This window comes from Pollicipes pollicipes, unplaced genomic scaffold, assembly GCF_011947565.3.
Source record: "Pollicipes pollicipes isolate AB1234 unplaced genomic scaffold, Ppol_2.1 Scaffold_4002;HRSCAF=4701_pilon_pilon_pilon, whole genome shotgun sequence".
Lineage (NCBI taxonomy): Eukaryota > Metazoa > Arthropoda > Thecostraca > Pollicipedomorpha > Pollicipedidae > Pollicipes > Pollicipes pollicipes.
In genome coordinates, this window is record NW_023596420.1 from 28,680,777 (window position 1) to 28,697,414 (window position 16,638).

Consider the following 16,638-nt stretch of genomic DNA (forward strand, 5'->3'; position numbering starts at 1 on the left):
CTTGAGTATGTAACTTGTAACGAGGGTATATGAAGAGGCTCACAGCGAAACACTCAAGGAATCTGGATTTTTAGGGTTAAGCACTGGAACATTCTGCGATCAGTGGTCACGAAGACGCTGCTCCTCGAAGGCGTAGTGGACGTGTTGCGCCGCTACGGCCAACGATTTTCTTACTCTTCAAACAGGACTCGCTTAGCGCAAAGCCTCGCTTGTGATCATCCATGATAAGACGTGGTATGCTGCGTCAAAGTAACGAGATAAGAGCAGACCTGAGTTCTGCCAATAAAACAACTGATGCAAAAGCGTATCAACTCAATTCTGTCTAATAATGTGTAAAGAGGGGCAAATTTGCTTCCCGCTCACAATGGTTGGTCGCCATATACGAACGATTAGTGACAACTTCTTAAAGCCTGGTGACGTTGGTGATCAAGTATATAGTTACATGTTGTGCCGAATTTCAAAAGAAAAAAGGTTGTTCACAAGCGCCCAGGTGGCCAGCTAGACGCGCTTCGCTCGGGTGGCGGGGGGGGGGGGGGTCAATATAAACCCACCCGCTAAGATCTCGGGACCTAAGAAAGCTAGGGACACCAAATTTATCGGATGTGTTGATCTGTACGTGAACTCACTTAGATCAAGTTTTAAGGTTCCTAGGTCATAACCTTAGGGTTAAACAAGGTCAAACATGGTCAAATTCCAGGTTGGTGTCCAAAGTGCCGACAGAACCTAGATAACTGTTTCTAAACAAAAGGTCACGTGCTCATTTAAGGTCAGTCAGTGACCTTCTTTGACTTTTGAAAGTCATGGTGACCAAAATCATACAAGACTGCTCTGAGTTTTGCATTTGAATAGGCGACAAAGATTACGCTAGGCAGTATGTTCCTAAAAATAAAATGTCGACCCGGATCATCTTAGTACAATGACCTATTCTGGCCTTTGACAAGTCAATGGAAGATGTGTAATGCGGTTCCTGCTATCAATAAATTCGAGATGAGCATCAGAAACTATCTCATACTGCAAGCCATAAAGAAACAAAACAGGTTGGTTTGACCTTAATCTGACCTTCATACCTGAGCTTAGGTCAGCGTAATTTGATCATTTAATAATTTTGTTGCCTAAGAAAGCATCGCAGAGACGTATGGCTTCGTCAGACACACTCCGTTGTTGCATCAAATTGAACTATTCCCTAAAAATTGCCTTCGCTAAAACCATGGTCTGACTTTGACCTGCCATAGGTCAGTGACCTTACGAGGAACATCTAAATTTGTATGCCAAACGACCCGCTATTCAACTGCCTACAGCTGGGCAAAATTCGGCGTGTCGTAGCTGCGCTGTTCGAAAACCATTCTGGAAACACCTTTGGGGGGTCAATTTGACCCCCCATCCGAGCGCGTGCTAAGGGTGGTTCAAGAGCCTGATTTTGCAAGAGATCTCTACCGATATTTGGGGTCTTACCGATGTCTATATTTACGTGATTATAGGGAGCCTTATCCTTTTTAAATTGTGATGATATTATGTTTTGGGATCGTCCAGAAATCCCTTAGGGACCCTCCTCAATATCAGCCTCCTTGATCTAGACTTTGGTACATTTCGGGCAGCCATGATGTCGTTAGTTTGGGAAGAAGAAGCGTCCTATTTTGGGGAAGCACATTCTCGTTCTCACTGCCTACTGACAGGGGGAGGGGAACTCCCGCCTCTGCCTCCCCACCCCCTCCCCTGCTGTACCGTCCATGCTGACGTGCTCAAGAGTGTAAGACATGAGACGCATCTGAATATTTGGTTCAAGCGCACTTAAATGCATGACTGGCGTGCCAGTGCAGGATTCCAATGCTAATGGGGCTTTTACAGAGATCGTAATTATATCACAGGAATCCTTCTGCCTGCTCATGATAAAACGGCCGCTCGACTAAAACGGTGTACAAATAGAGCAACAGGAAAGTCCCCTCGCGTTGAAGTGCACCTCACATCTCGGAGGCCAATTCTGAACCACAGACTGTAACACAGCACAAAGCTGGTGGCGGAGCAGTTCTAATCCCGGCACATCCCCCGGCCACCGACAGGTCAGATGGGTTCAGTGATTGATGGCCGGCTCAGTCGGTCCAGGGTGGCGAGTTAAAGCTCGGACGGAATCGAAGTGATCGGAGAGGCTGCTGTGCGGTCGATTCTGTTTGCAGGTCAGGTGAATGGCAGGCAGACATATATCACTATTTAACCTAAATTCCGTAGATGCACGAATTGAAAATTGCGGTATTGGTTGCGGCATTTAATTTTGTTCAAATATGTAGTCTCAACATTTTCATTGGATGAATTTCTGGCCCACGCTAAGTGGTGCTTGTTGCGTGCACACCGACACTTATACCAAATCGTAAAATTTTGGGTCAACGGTAGAATTTAACGGCGCAAGCCTGACATGCCGCAGTGCCGGGCACTGCTCGCCTTCCCCCTGAGGCTGCCCTTTTCCCCGCCCGCCGCTGCCGGCCGCAGTTCATGCCAGTCAGGGCCAAATTGCGAGGGCGTTACAAGGAATGTTTCACGTTTGAAGATATTGAAGAAAGTGTCAGGTATGATGAAACAGCCTCATTATAACGATGGGCATGTTGCCACCACATCCATCATGGTTTTTAATGGTTTTATGTCGCGATTTGCTCCACTTACCGCCACATAGCATGATTCTGTAACGATGTTCTCAAACAAGGGGTATATCATTCGCGCTCGAGTGGCTAAAAACTAAATTTGCGAACGGCGCGACGTAGTCTTGCACCAAACCTTAACTTGCCGTAGACAACTGAATGGCAGATGTTTCGGTGTAGAAAATAAAACTTACCTTGTTAGGTTATTAACCTTTGATAGATCAAAATCAGGCCGTGGCTATCAGCAAAAGCAAGTTTCATGTAATCTCCCAATTTGATGTCACAACGGAGCATCAGACGAAGCCAAGCATCTTTGACATAGTTTCTCAGAGAATTAGACAATTGAATTTAGGATTACGACAAATTTCATTGACTTCGGGTAAGGTATAAAGGTCAGAACGAGGCCACAATTAATGCCTTTTTTACCGAACAGCTTGCTTTATTGGGTAGTTTCTGATGCTTATTTCCAACTTCGTGATAACAGGGACTGCAACACTAACATCTTCCTTGAAGTTCTGAAAGTTCAGAGTAGGTCGCTAACCTTAAGTGACCGAGGTCAACATTATGCTTTTAGGAACACATCGCCTAGCGTCGCTATCTTATCCTATCCTTGTCGCTCAATGAAAGGCCAAAATCTAAGCAATCTCGCATGATTTTTGGTCACCATGACGTTATCAAGGCCAAACAAGGTCATTGACTTTCAATGAACACTAGTGATCTTTTGCTTAGAACAGGCATTTAGGTTGAAGGCGGTTGCATGAGTAGGTTTGGGGGCACTTTGGATACCAATCTCGAGTTTGACCATGTCTGACCCCATCCGACCCGAAGGTTATGATCTAAAAACTTCAAATTTGGGTAAAAGTGCGTTTACATACAGACAAATCCATCCCTTCAACTTGGTAGCTCTAGCTCTCTTAGTGCCTGAGGCGTCCTTTAGGGGTCGAACTGAATGGTATCCTAGAGCACCATCAGAATGCGTTATGTGCCATGCACATGCAGGATTTGGTTTATGGATGAAAAACATAACGTACCCAGACTAAGAAGTTTTGTTAGCCTCTAAAGTCAAATACTGATATCATCAGCAACGGACGAGATTGAAGTGTGGACAAAATTCGGCCCATATCACTCTAGTCGCTGCATTTGGTGGCACATACGAATATGGTGATATCTTGATGCCACCTGAGACTTCACAAGGCGCCGCAATACACGGCTAAGTTTGTTGGGAATCATTTGGAAAAGTCTAATGATTCCTTAAAAACATCCTTGCAGACTCACGCGTCTTCCCTGTGCACTTAAAAACTGTTCGGAAAGTGCAGATACTCAACTTTGATTGGAATCAATGGGGAGTCTAACTGTGATAAAAAATAAGCACTCAAAGGGAATTGTTTCCACTTTTTACCAACGACTTCACTGGAATTAGTAGAATACCTGACTCCGCCTCAATAACTGATGTGTAATCCGGTAAGGTAGATTTCTTCCAGTGTAATGTCAATTTTTATAACGTCATGCTGGTCCCCTCAGAGCAAAAATGACATGAAACGGTAAATTTTTAGCTTTGTGCGCGCGTTTCAAGCGTATGAATTTTGTTTAAAATGACATCACTGAACTCGCCTCGAGCTTGGGGACGAGACTAGTGCCGAGTGTCAATACTTCTCCAAAAACAGGCTCTTCTGGGACACCCTAGTGTTCATAATCATCATCTTCTACGACTCATTACGATATTTTCATGTTGCCTGTAACTGTTTTACAATGCAATGTTGGATTATGTATAGAGATCCGTATTGGCTTTCTGGGAACACCAGTGATAGCGAAGTTAGTTGTTTCCTATATGCAAAACTATTTCCCTTCCTTTACCGCAGAGGAAGCCGAACCATCCGGGAAATGGATGGGGAAATGCAATCAAGTACGTGTCAGATTCTACCATTCAGCAGAATTGCTGCGTTCATTTATTTCCGGAAAACCATCCAAAACGTCTGCATTATTCATTCCGTATTATTGAGACCTTCTCTTGATCAGGACAAGAGCCTGATTTCAGTCGCGACAGCGGCCTGCTGCTATTCATGAAAAGCACTGACTAGTACTGAGACGGCCTGCTACTTTACGGTTTTATTGCCATATTTACAATACTTACGATGACAAGGACCTCCTGCCGCACCACAAACCTGAAGTACTCGATGATGATTGGGGTTTTAGGGCACACCAACTGCCATAGCCTCAGCTACCCAACATTCACAGAGTACAGGACAAGGCCTTTTCTCAGTTATGGCATGGGCCTCTTAACGTATCCTAACACTGTTTCACACAGCATCCTCATCTTACTCGGGTCTTCTCTCGCTCATGATAACGTCACTCTTTGACCTTTTAGCCGGAACGGGAGCCACCTCATGCACTGCGACTTCAAACCATCCAACTTGTCTTTAAAACTCGCCTTCTTCATTGCTTTGTGGGGGTCTCATCTTATCACGGATTAAACGCTTTGTCATGTCGTCGCTCTCACTCACCTGCGACGCTTACCTTGCTTCCCCTCACTCACGACGGCAGCCTTACGCAGCATGATGACGCTCGACTACACCCGATTCATTCATAGCATTCATTCATAGCATTCATCCGCCCCCATCCAATTCTTTCAAGCGTTGCGACAGTTGGTCATGGCCGGCGTCAATGACCACGTCATTGCCGCTGATCACTCACACTAGATCTATGATGCATTTCCAGAAGCCCGCAAACTTTCCCGATTGGTAAAATGATGCATACACCCACGCCGTCTGACGCCTGTCCCGCAGGCACCCTTCCCACCGTGTCGCACCGCCCATTCCGAAAGCGTATCCATGTTGTTGATTGCTGGTATTATTTCTGGGTTTGTGGATATCCCTGTCGAAAGTGTGACTGGCTATGCAGTGACAGATTGCTGAAGTTACAACGAATAATCTAACTGAGTCGCTCGGTTGCAATCAAACGCACTATTGAGCATCCCAATTACAGCAATGCATTTATATGTAAATAGGGATTCGCTTATAACAGAACAAACATCGCAAATTACATAGATACGTTTCACGCGAAGCCCTATTTACATACCAATACATTGCTTTAACTGGAATGCTTAAAAGTGGTCTTTTCATATTCGGATGAAAATAGACGCAAATGATACGGTTGTTTACCTACGCAGTTTCTTCTTTATTTAGTCTGAACATGCTGATGGGAGGCGGATTTATAGAATTAGCGCCTACGCTCAGCCGTGCGCATTGCGTGAGCCCCGATTCCATCGTCCCGGCGTGAATTTCTGCGTGAACAGCCTCTGAAATCCTCTGACCTTCAGCGCGGCCACTGCAACCGGTCACAGGTCATCCCAGTAAGGGCCAAAAGCCCGTTTCTCATAGAACATTTGGTCTACTCTACCGTGAGTTAAAGGCAATGTGAGTAGACACTAGACCCAGAATCCCGTATTAGTTTTCCCCTGGCGTCGGCGGCCTCCCCTGGGCCGCCGACGTCTGTTAGGGGAAATGTTTCATGTTTGAAGGTAATGATGCGAGCATCAGACGTGATCAGATGAGCTCAGGTCTAACTATTGGTATGCTTAAATTCGAAAACACTTCTCTAGGAACAAAAATGTATTTATTTACATAACATAACAGACGCAGGAACTGGGGGTGGGAGTGAGTGAAAACAGCTCTCCCCCCTCCGCGTTTTCGAGGGCCTGTTGAGGGCCCATTCTGATGTGTTACGGGCCGATTCTAAGATGTTGAGGGCTGTGTGATTCTGTAAGTCTATTCTAATCTGTCAAGGGCTCATTGGATATAATGAAGATCCATTCTGAACAAAAGACGGCATTTGTGAGTCCGTACACGGCCCATTCTGGCCTTTAAAGGGCCTTTTCTAGCCTTAAGAGGACCTATTCTGTTCTGTAGATGGCTCATTATGGCCTGTACAGGCGATCAACTTTTCGATCAACTTTTCATGAGGGTCCGTTCTGACATGTAGAGACATATTTTCGAACATTGAGGGCCCATTCCGGCCTGCAGAAGGCTTCTCCAGGGCTGCAGGAGGTCCATTCTTGCTTGTAAAGACTCCATTTTTGCTTAAAGAGGGCCTGTTCTGACCCGCAGAGGTCCCATTCTAACGTGCAGTGGGCCGATTCTAACTTGTAAAGATCCCATTATTTACTGAAGGGGCTCACTCTGGCTAGAAGGGAGTTTGCTCTGGTTAGAAGGGGATCCACCTTCTCATCTTAGTGAGCCCAATTGAACATTCTAAGGTTTCCCCCGAACTTGAACATAGTCTCTGCGCCCCTGGAAAATACGTTACTCAGCACGCTATTGTTTGACTGCGTCATGGGACGTCTGAATGACGTTACAGATGCTGCCAAAATGCCCATGCAAACTGTGCACTCGGTACCGCGTGCTCGGTAATGGCGGTATCTTAAGTCATTCAATCAGCAGTCCTATTGCCGAAATATCTAGCACATATGTTCAACTTCTTGTAATATGTGGCAACAATCGTGATTTGTGTAAAATTAAAGCACATGGTTTGCCCACTCAGTGTCCTAAACCGAATCGGCTATACCACCATCCAACGCTGAGGGTTTGCTCCTGTTGTGACTGCTGGTCAAGGAGCTACATACCGTCGTTTTTGTCGCTTTTCGCTTTGCACACGTAAAACATACCAGTTTGCTCAGTTTTTGTTCGCCTCTTCCTGCTCTCCCATAACCTGGAAGCGTGGTAAGCGCGAGAAAGACGCCACTGGCACGGATTCGAACTCGGCATCTGACATTGATACACCCCTGGAAGCATACGACGTAAATGCCGACTGTCCCGTTCCGTGTAAGACGAACGCGGTCGCTCCGTGTGAGATTCCGATCGGCGTTCTCTGATGATCACATTCAAGAGAACGTCCTTCCACATGGTTGCTGTAAATATCCAATGCTCCTCGGCCTACTGATAGGTGGTTCATTTGATCTCCTTTCGGACATGCCCTCGTCACTTTTCGCCGATGACAGCGCAATTTGGTGCTCAGATGCAGAATCTAATTATTCATCACCACCCCATCAAGGCGCACTTCATAGGTTACAACAATGGTCAATAATTTTTGGTCTCTACTTTTTCGCTAAGAATCTGGTCGTTACAATTTTCAGTAAAAGGCGACGAGATACACCGTCCTATTGTTGCCAACTCGACGGTCACGATATAAATTTTGTTTCACTGTTCAAAGTCCTAGGCGTCATTCTTGACCAAAGATTGTCCATGTCCAGTCACGCCGAGCATGCCCGCAACAAGCGCGTGAAACGCTTAAATTTGCTAAGATGCATTTCATGGTCAAGATACTGAACTCCACCGTTATCCATTCTGAAATACCTGAAATGATAATCGCTGGTCGAAAGGGGTTTAATCCAAATAATCAAATCGTGTTTGAACCCTGCGCTGCCTGCATGACGCTGATAAAGCCAATTGCAGTTCGTTATGCTTTGAAATTGTGCTCACGAACGTCACACATTAACGACTTGCTGATGATATTGGTTTAGGTCTTGAACGCCGCATGGTCAATGGGGTGGCAGTTTTTGAATAGCTTTACTGTGGCGTCATGCATGCCTGGGTGACCTTAAAATAGTTTGCACGAAGCAGCCTGCACATCTTCGTGGGCGTGCAGCTCAGAAACTAGGGGCTTAAGAAGAAGGGTAGTGCTGTAAACTGCAACAACAGATCTTCATGGGTGGTCATTTCAGTCCAAAATCTGATTCAAATGGGGAACACTCCGTCAAAGTTATGTAAAGATTCGTACATTCGCTTGAGGTTTTAAAACCCCGTAACGTTCGAGTAATACGTTCATGCTGGAATATTGAAGGCTATCCCCAGCCACTGTTTTCTTTAATTATTAGGGTGCTACATTTTTTCGGAGAAGTATGGTTGATTAGGGTCAGTCTGGTGCTCCGATTCATAAATTTGGCAGGAACATTATTGTCAAAGTTATTGCAAGTTTAGGGAATATGCAGAGCATAAACTTCGGTTGTTTTAAGCCCTTTTCGTTCCGTGTGGCCGCGAGGCGTTATTAAATGAGCGTTAAAAAGAGCCTCCACATTTGTGTGGGGTTTTGAACTGAAATAGCCATCTTCAAGATACTTCGATGTAGTTTACAGCCATACCCTTCTCAAGACCTAAAACCCTAGAGTTTCAAAGCTACGCGCCCGCGAAGTTGTGCAGGCAGTTTTATGCAGACTAATTCAATGACACCCAGGCATGCGTGACGCCCTCATTGATCATGCGGCGTTCAACGCCAAGACAAGTATAATTGTCGAGTCATTCGTGCCTGGCGTACGTGAGCACAGTTTCCAGATACAACGGACTTCACTGGCTTCAGTGTTACACACTCATTGCAAGTTTTGAACACGGTTGGTTATTTTGGTTAGCTGGGTTACAGCCCCTTCGATCCCAGCTGATCATTTCAGAGAGATGAGATGAAGGATTATGGATAACGGTGGGACAGGACTACGCGCATCTGGGGCCCGACCACCGAGACTTGGCCCGCACCGGGACCGCATCGACAGGTATGCACCGGGCGTCCGGGCGGCGACCCCCTCCAGAGGCTCTCGACCCACTGGTGGCTGGAACATGCACCCTGCGCCGGACAAGCAGGGCGTCGTGAACACGCAGGATTAGGCAAGAAAGATGATAATATGGTCAGATGTAGAACACAAGCCATGTTTTGCGTCACTCAACTCAGGGGGTTTGGGTAGTAGTACTAGACATGACGGAGGTAAGACCTGTAATCGAACGATGTGAAAAAGACATCATAACCTAGTATATGAATGCAAGCGAGCATCTAAAACTCAAGAGCAAATATGCAAGAACACTACGAGAAAGGGTCCAATCACGAGCACATTAAAGTATTGGGGTCAACAAACACCTCCAGCACCGCCACGGCCACATATCGGGAGATCAAAGTACTACAACTAAGTCAGCCTCGGCTATAATGGCAATTTTGGCACAGCTAGTCTGATAGCAGACATGACGTTATAGAAATGCTTCATGGCGCAATGAAACAATGACGTATTGAAGAGCATGTTTGCCATATAGTGGGGCTTTGTTGTCTAGAGCAGTCTTTTGTACTCTAAAGCATATAGTGAGCAAATCATCATGCCTGGTGCTTGCTTTAATATCTTCTAATGAAAAACATCCCCTTTTACATTGGCTCGCCCACTAGAAACAAGGCCCGTAAAGTTATTTCACCATTTTTCAAATGTCCATTCCACATTGTTGACTATAACATCGATCTAGTGTGTCATTTGGCAGAAAGAAATTAGAGAGAGTGGGGAGATAGCTAAAAATGGTTGTAATTAAAATTAACAACTATTTTAGTATCAAAAAACAAATTAAACTGCACCGAAATGAGGCCAAACGAGTCCGAAAGACAGCAGTGCATTGCTGGTATGTATATGAATGAGATACGAGCTCATTTTATCTCTCTTGAATTCTATCCGACATCAGTTTGGTATTTCCATTCTCTGTTTGACGTGGACCAACGGAAAAGAACTGTCAAGTCCTATGAAGGAAACATATATACAAGTAGACCCGCACGCTACACCATTACCGCATTTCACCATTGTTGTAAATACATGTTACGTTTTACGTTGCTACATACCGATGTGTGTCCGGTGCTCACTTATCAAAAGTGCTAATATTTTGCCGGTGGGTTTCGAACTTCTGCAAAAGCTACTGCGGCTGACTGTTGTCACAGACCATACTACCTGCGAAAATTTATATTGTTGACACACCCCTCCCTCTCTCAGAAATCTAAAGCACGCCGCCTAAACGCACGATATGATAGTCGTCGTTGGGTTCCCAATCATCGATTGCCTGCTTAGCCACCAGCTAGCATGAGCGTGAAGACGCTGGAATATCAGCGAAGGGACTCACCTACCAGGCACCGCAATGCCGTGTCCCAGTTTACGAACTGTGCATCGGCGCAGCATCCTCAACAGATTACGCCACTGGCACCGAACAGTAGCATATAGGTAGCTGTATCGAAGCCACGGTCGCCTTTTCATCGTCGCCGACTTCATCCGAAACCGAACCGAACACGACCGTCTCGGGTCTCGTATGCGCCAAGAGGCGGCACTTGACGGCCCATGCTGCTCCGACGACGGCCTCGTCAGCCGTCCTATGGCGCATCAGATCCTGGCACAACCTCAGATATTCCCTAGGAGCGTCAGCGGACGGCGTATCCGCGTGACTGCGAAGCACCGATGCGAAGCACCGATGAAGCGTGACTGCGAAGCACCGACACCCCGAGCAATGACCTGAAGCCGTACCAGCATCTGGTGTGCTACCGGATGGCTGGCAGACCGGGATTGGAGTTATAGACTTGGCCATAATGTGCCTCTGCTTGCTCTATTTGAGCCCCGGGGCGATTGTATTCTGTCCGGTTTCGGATGGCGCCAGCGATAATGGAAAACGCAGCCATGGCTTTGACGTTGTCATCCATGCCGGTGTCGGATGATTCTGCAGATGATGTGTGCCATTCATGCGATCGGTGAGTCGTTTTACCTGGTATTCCAATTTAAGCGCCGAAGGTTAACTCGGTGCGCCTGTGGCTGGGCAAGGCAATGAGTGAGTGGGCGGCAAACGGAAAAAGCATTCCTTTTGGAAAACTGAATACGTCTTCGGCCCCTGTCCCTTCATGTCATAGTGCACTATGCTTCATTTCCAGTACATAGCAGGATTGCGGGCTGCAAAAACAAGCATTACTCAAGCGCCGCCTTTTCATCACCCCAATAGGCACCCTGGCTCCGCCTGTGTCCATGCCTGCTCTACTAATCGCGAAGCTTACCGCGTGCTCCACACACAGACACACACACAATTAAAACCTGCTTTGAAAAGTTTTATGACACCTCGTTAAGTATACCTGCTTTGCGCTTTTGTGTTAACGTACACCCATGATGTGTACATGTTAAAAAAACACATCCGTATCCCCTAGCACATCAACATATTAATAATTATGCATGGACCTGTCTGGCTGAGTCGAAATCGGTTGGCAAACGTAACGGATATGCCGTATCAAAAGCGCCTCAAATTTTTGTTGCTCCCTGTTTTGCCATTTCATAGAAAACTCTTGAGTTTTTACCTTTCTGAGCGAAGATTACGTCAAAGGAAATCAAGCAACGTTTAGTTTTCATAATCGGCCAAGTAGTGACCGAAATCTCAGGGGGCGGGGGCATCAGGCCCCCGCCTTGAGTCCCTAGGGTTACCGCGATGCCCACCCGGGATCGTGTTAAATTTGTTGTTTGGGCGACGAGCAATCTTAACAAATGAAAGGTTTCAAGAACGAACAAAACTTATCAAGGTTTTCATCCGCCTTAGAGCAGTACCGTACTGCGGAATACGGTTAGCACGACTAGTGTACCTTTTTTCATCAGGACATCGCATATCCATGATCATCGAACACGCCTCAGTACAAACAAAACGCAAAAAAATGAATGGCATACGTCATACTGGCAAGATAACAGCGTTGCTTAAGCCCAGGGAGTAGCGTTCGGACATAACAGCGATGAAAGAAGACCCGATGGCTCGTGATCGGGTCATTAAATAGATCCGATCGTTTTTTCACAGAGGAACAGCATCGATCGATAAGATTCTGCCAAAGGCAAGGACGACAACGCCTCGAATTCCCACCACAAACGGCCATCGCTCACACCCCGCCCGTGTCACCGCTCAATACAAACCTCACCCACCAGTGGAATGGCTAAGCGTTCTCACAGCTTACCAATGCTGAAGCGAGCGGCTCTCCTCACCTCCGCTCTCGGGCGCCGTGTACTTGTGCATGTTGCGCCTCAGCTCCTCCAACAGGGTCTGGCTGAGCTCTTTGACCTTCTTGTGGTAGCGGTTCTGGGCCTCGGCGGCGCTGCGGGCCTCTCGGGTCACGTCGTCCCGGTGTGGAATCAGGGACTGCACGCTGTCGCGACAGTCGAGAACGCCGTCACCGCCGGCGCACGGTCCGCCCCCGAGGCTGGAGCTGGACAGGCCGGGTGCGACAGCGGCGGCCACCCGGGCGCCAGTGCCGTCGCTCTCAAGGCGGTTGCTGGGCGCTCATTTAAAACACTGGCCTGGATTCGTCGTTTCGCGACGCAAATCGGTGTAATGCTCTCTTCCTGTCTGACGACTCTCCTGCTATTTCCACACTAAGAATGATAAGGCCTTACGGACAAAAGTTTAGTTGTCATGAAGGAGATGTTACGATTGGTCATAAGTTTTACCTTTTAATTTTCCCTAACATCGCTCTATGTGACGTATACATTCAACATTTATGAGACCGTGTAACGGAATAACCTGCACATGCGTATTTGCTGTTTAATTCTGGGTGTGTTGGCATGAAGTTTGGCGTACTTTAAGGCGATACTGACGGTTACGATGATTATTTTTAATGTCATCCCCACCGTCCGCCACCGGTTGCTGTCAGTTGCTTACTGCCGACTGCGATGCCAATAGATTGGCCGTGCAGTGTTCCTAGAGGCGTCTCTGTTGAGGCACCAGAAACGCTTGGGACATGTTTGGAAGATGATAACACGCGCCCAGGCCCAGGGGCTCCTGATAATTTAGGTGTGATTTCATAGCATGCCAGGGACCTATTAGCATGAAAACCTTGCGGAGAGCGTCGCACCAGCCTCCCTTAGCCCGGCCAGGATTAAATTAGTGCTGAGGCATATTAGCGCAGCCTCGGTCCCAGCGCCGGCGGCACCGGTAAAGTTCTGGCGGTCCCAGGGACAACGGAAGCGTAAGGAAACGCAGGGACAACAAAAAAGCAGGCGACATAAGGCGGGCTAAAACTGACAGCACATTTGAGCTCTCACGGATTCCGGATGGGGCAGGTAGTGAATTCAGTCTTAGGATCAACGAATTATGCAAAGTCATTGGCATCCAACTCAACAAATGAAACTCGTGGAACATCCCATATATTCTGTCATCATACTCATACCATCAGTTGGGGTTAATGAGCCTAGTCAGATTCTACGAATTCTCTAATGTCCTTTACCATTTGTTGTCGTGCGTTTGTTATAATTAGCCTGAGCGTGGGTTTAAGTGCGCTCGACTCGATGATACCCAATGTTTGCACGGTTGGCAAAATGTTTTGGTCCTCCGGTATTTACATTTAATCCGTCTTCTTCCCCGCGCATCATCCAAAAAGGAGGCACCCAATGCATGTGAAGTGTTAAGTTTACTTATATCAATGACCTAGCAGAAAAACGGCCAAGTCTAACAAACAAAACGTGAACGTGAGGCGTATTATCAGGTCTCCCAGCCACGCCGAAATAACATCCAGCTTACTTGCTCGACATAAACGACATCTGGTAAAAGGTGTGCCACTATTACGCCGGCATAGACCCAGGTCATTGTTGAATATTCCGCACGGGACCCCTGATTTTGGAGCGGAAAATGCAACAACGACCTCTGTCCTGAAAATCGTTTTACTGACAGTAGTTTTACTGGTATGCTATTATGTATTTCCTAACCATCTAACCCCGGCCTGGTGCTCACGCCACGCAGCGATCCATCAGAACAGCTCATCATTCAAGTTCACTGTACCCAAGGATATCGCCACCAATCTACACGTCCCCGAGTCCGGTCCCCACCCTCACCTGAGTGCTAGATCCTCTAGTGTGTGCCGCTTCACCAGCGGGGTGCGCATCCGTATGTCCAGCACCAGGTACATCTTGCCACAGCTGAAGACGTCGTTTTCCGCCCTGGCTGGCAGCTCAGGCATCAGGTGGATATTGAGGTTGGAGGCCAGTGACATCGGCAGGCCGGCGGAGTGCTGTGAACAGCAGGCGCTTCAGCATAGGCATCCGCAACTTAAGTCACTCCGCGGGCGAGACGGAGCAGAGGGTAGGGGAGTGCTTATTTTCGGTGGACTGGGCTTGTTGATAATTTTGCGTTCGGGGAAGTCCGGACTTAAAGTGGCGAGCGACAGAAGAGTTGCTATCGTCAGCTATGTTGGTCGTTTGGTTATTTATCGAAGCGTGCGAATGCAATACCACTGATGTAACAGATTATGACATCAGTTGTTGTGATGGGACCAGCGGCAAGCGAACACAGTAAGCAGGTTTTAAGCTCAGCCGTGGCCAAAAGTTCGAGGCACTGCCGATAGCAACGTAAAGTCCCTGCCGTTATCGATTCGCCACCAAAACGATCACGGAAATGCGTACAATGCAAACGTAGGTATATGGTAGAGAGCACCTTTTCCTTGTCTTTCGCCTTGTCACCGTCCTTGCCGTCCTCCCTGCTCTTCTTTGGCTTCTCCTCTTTGATCTCCCTCTTCTCAGCCCTGTCGACCTCGCTCTTCTTGCCGTTGACGATGGAGCCCGTGTCCTCCATGGCACTGCCAGCGGTCAGCTGGAGGAACAGGCTCCGCCGCCCGCCCGTCTGCTCCTCGTAACGGGCTGGGTCCAGGGACTGGATCCGGTAGGCACCGCGCAGCCGGCCCACTGGCGGAGAACGGCCGGACGCATCGCTGGTGGCGCCGCTCCATGTTGGCATCCACAAACTGTGGTTTAAAGAACGCCGGAGGGCGGTGCGCCCAACATAATTTAAGTTTGCGATTCCCGTGTACTGCGCGAAATGATGTCGTTGGCACAAGCATTGCCGATAGCTGTAAATAGCATTAATCGCACAAATTTTGGGAGAGACTGGACTAACTGGTGTGGGGTATGTTCCAGGAATATGACATTATGTTTTGGAGAAGTCCTGTGTCACTGCTACATATACCTCCTGGATACAGCAAGTAGCTCAGATTGACCATGGCCATGCCAAACTGCACACTGATGAAATCATCCATGGTCTTCCTCCGCGCCTTGGCGCCAGCCTGAGCCTGACGTGACTTCTTGACAAGCAGCTCCACAGGTACCATCTTATATCTGGGTGTAGAAAGAACGTGAGTAACCGACAGTATTGGAAGTGTCTCTCTGAATGGCAATATTTTCGTTCAGTTACGAAACGGCGGCAAACTTTGAAGTGTGTGAAAGACGTACATACGTATGTTTCGGTGATACGCTATTTTAAGTGATGTGCTTACTAATCACCCACCTGGAAGCGTATTCCTCAAAAGTGGCCAACATTTTCCTCGTCAAGATAAATCTCTTCTCCGTATTTATGGTGACCCGGGGTCGGTCGTTGGCCATTAGCTCGAAATTGACGTCATCACCACGAAAATCTCCAGAGCTTTCTGGCTCGCCCTCTGTTGGTCTAAAATAATCACTCAGATTAATTTCACCATAGTGCTACAATTGTGGACATGTAATCTTCGTGTACTATATCTTCTCTGGCACGCTTACTATGTTCGGCCATGCCATCACAGAGTGCAGTTTATGCCCTTACATCATAGTTTGGCAATCATTTGTGGGGTTTTGTGCATCTCACATTCATTAAAAACAGCAAAGAACTATGATTATATCCAGCAAAAGTTTTAATAAATGTTCCGTTAGAATGGTCCAAATGATTGAGTGGAAGCAACTCAGCACTCTCCTCTTTGCTCCCTTAATAGCGTTTGGCATTGATGGAAGTTTCATCTCGATGATGCATTTGACGGCCATCACTTATGCCGGCAGCAGCTGTATATGATGTTTCACTCGGTATTAGCTTTTCGAATGACAAACCTTCGTCTCATCTTCGATCACGATGGAGCAATATCTGAAGAGTGAAGGTGGAGGAATGGGGTCGCAAATGGGCATTATTTCATGCACAACCATACAGCATGACAGGTCCTGAGGATTGCGGTGAGCCAATTACGAAGTGTAGCGACACAGTCCTTGTATGAGCGATCCAACCCGTCGCGACTAAACGCGTCTGAGATGTTTACATCCTCGCAGCTCTCGTAACAAATCACGAAGCTACGACAATGTCGCTCCGTGATCATGACGGCAAGAGGCATTGATTAGAGGGGCAGGGGAAGGGTTGAAGGGCGCTAGACAGGTGACAAGTGACTAATTCTTATCAGAATATCGTTGAGTGCGGGTGTAGTGACCTGTGTGCTG

General features: G+C 47.3%; 1 protein-coding gene across 1 annotated transcript in view; it reads right to left on the reverse strand.

Moving 5' to 3' along the window:
* Positions 1-10,475: 10,475 nt before the first annotated feature.
* The window catches only part of LOC119094338 (cilia- and flagella-associated protein 70-like), a 30,790-nt gene continuing 24,627 nt past the window's right edge, over positions 10,476-16,638 (reverse strand). The window contains exons 4-9 of the mRNA XM_037217405.1: positions 15,692-15,850; positions 15,374-15,522; positions 14,846-15,093; positions 14,248-14,423; positions 12,378-12,566; positions 10,476-10,506 (exon numbers count right to left, since the gene is read on the reverse strand). Of these exons, the coding sequence (XP_037073300.1) occupies positions 10,476-10,506; positions 12,378-12,566; positions 14,248-14,423; positions 14,846-15,093; positions 15,374-15,522; positions 15,692-15,850 (952 nt within the window). The remainder of the gene's footprint in view (positions 10,507-12,377; positions 12,567-14,247; positions 14,424-14,845; positions 15,094-15,373; positions 15,523-15,691; positions 15,851-16,638) is intronic.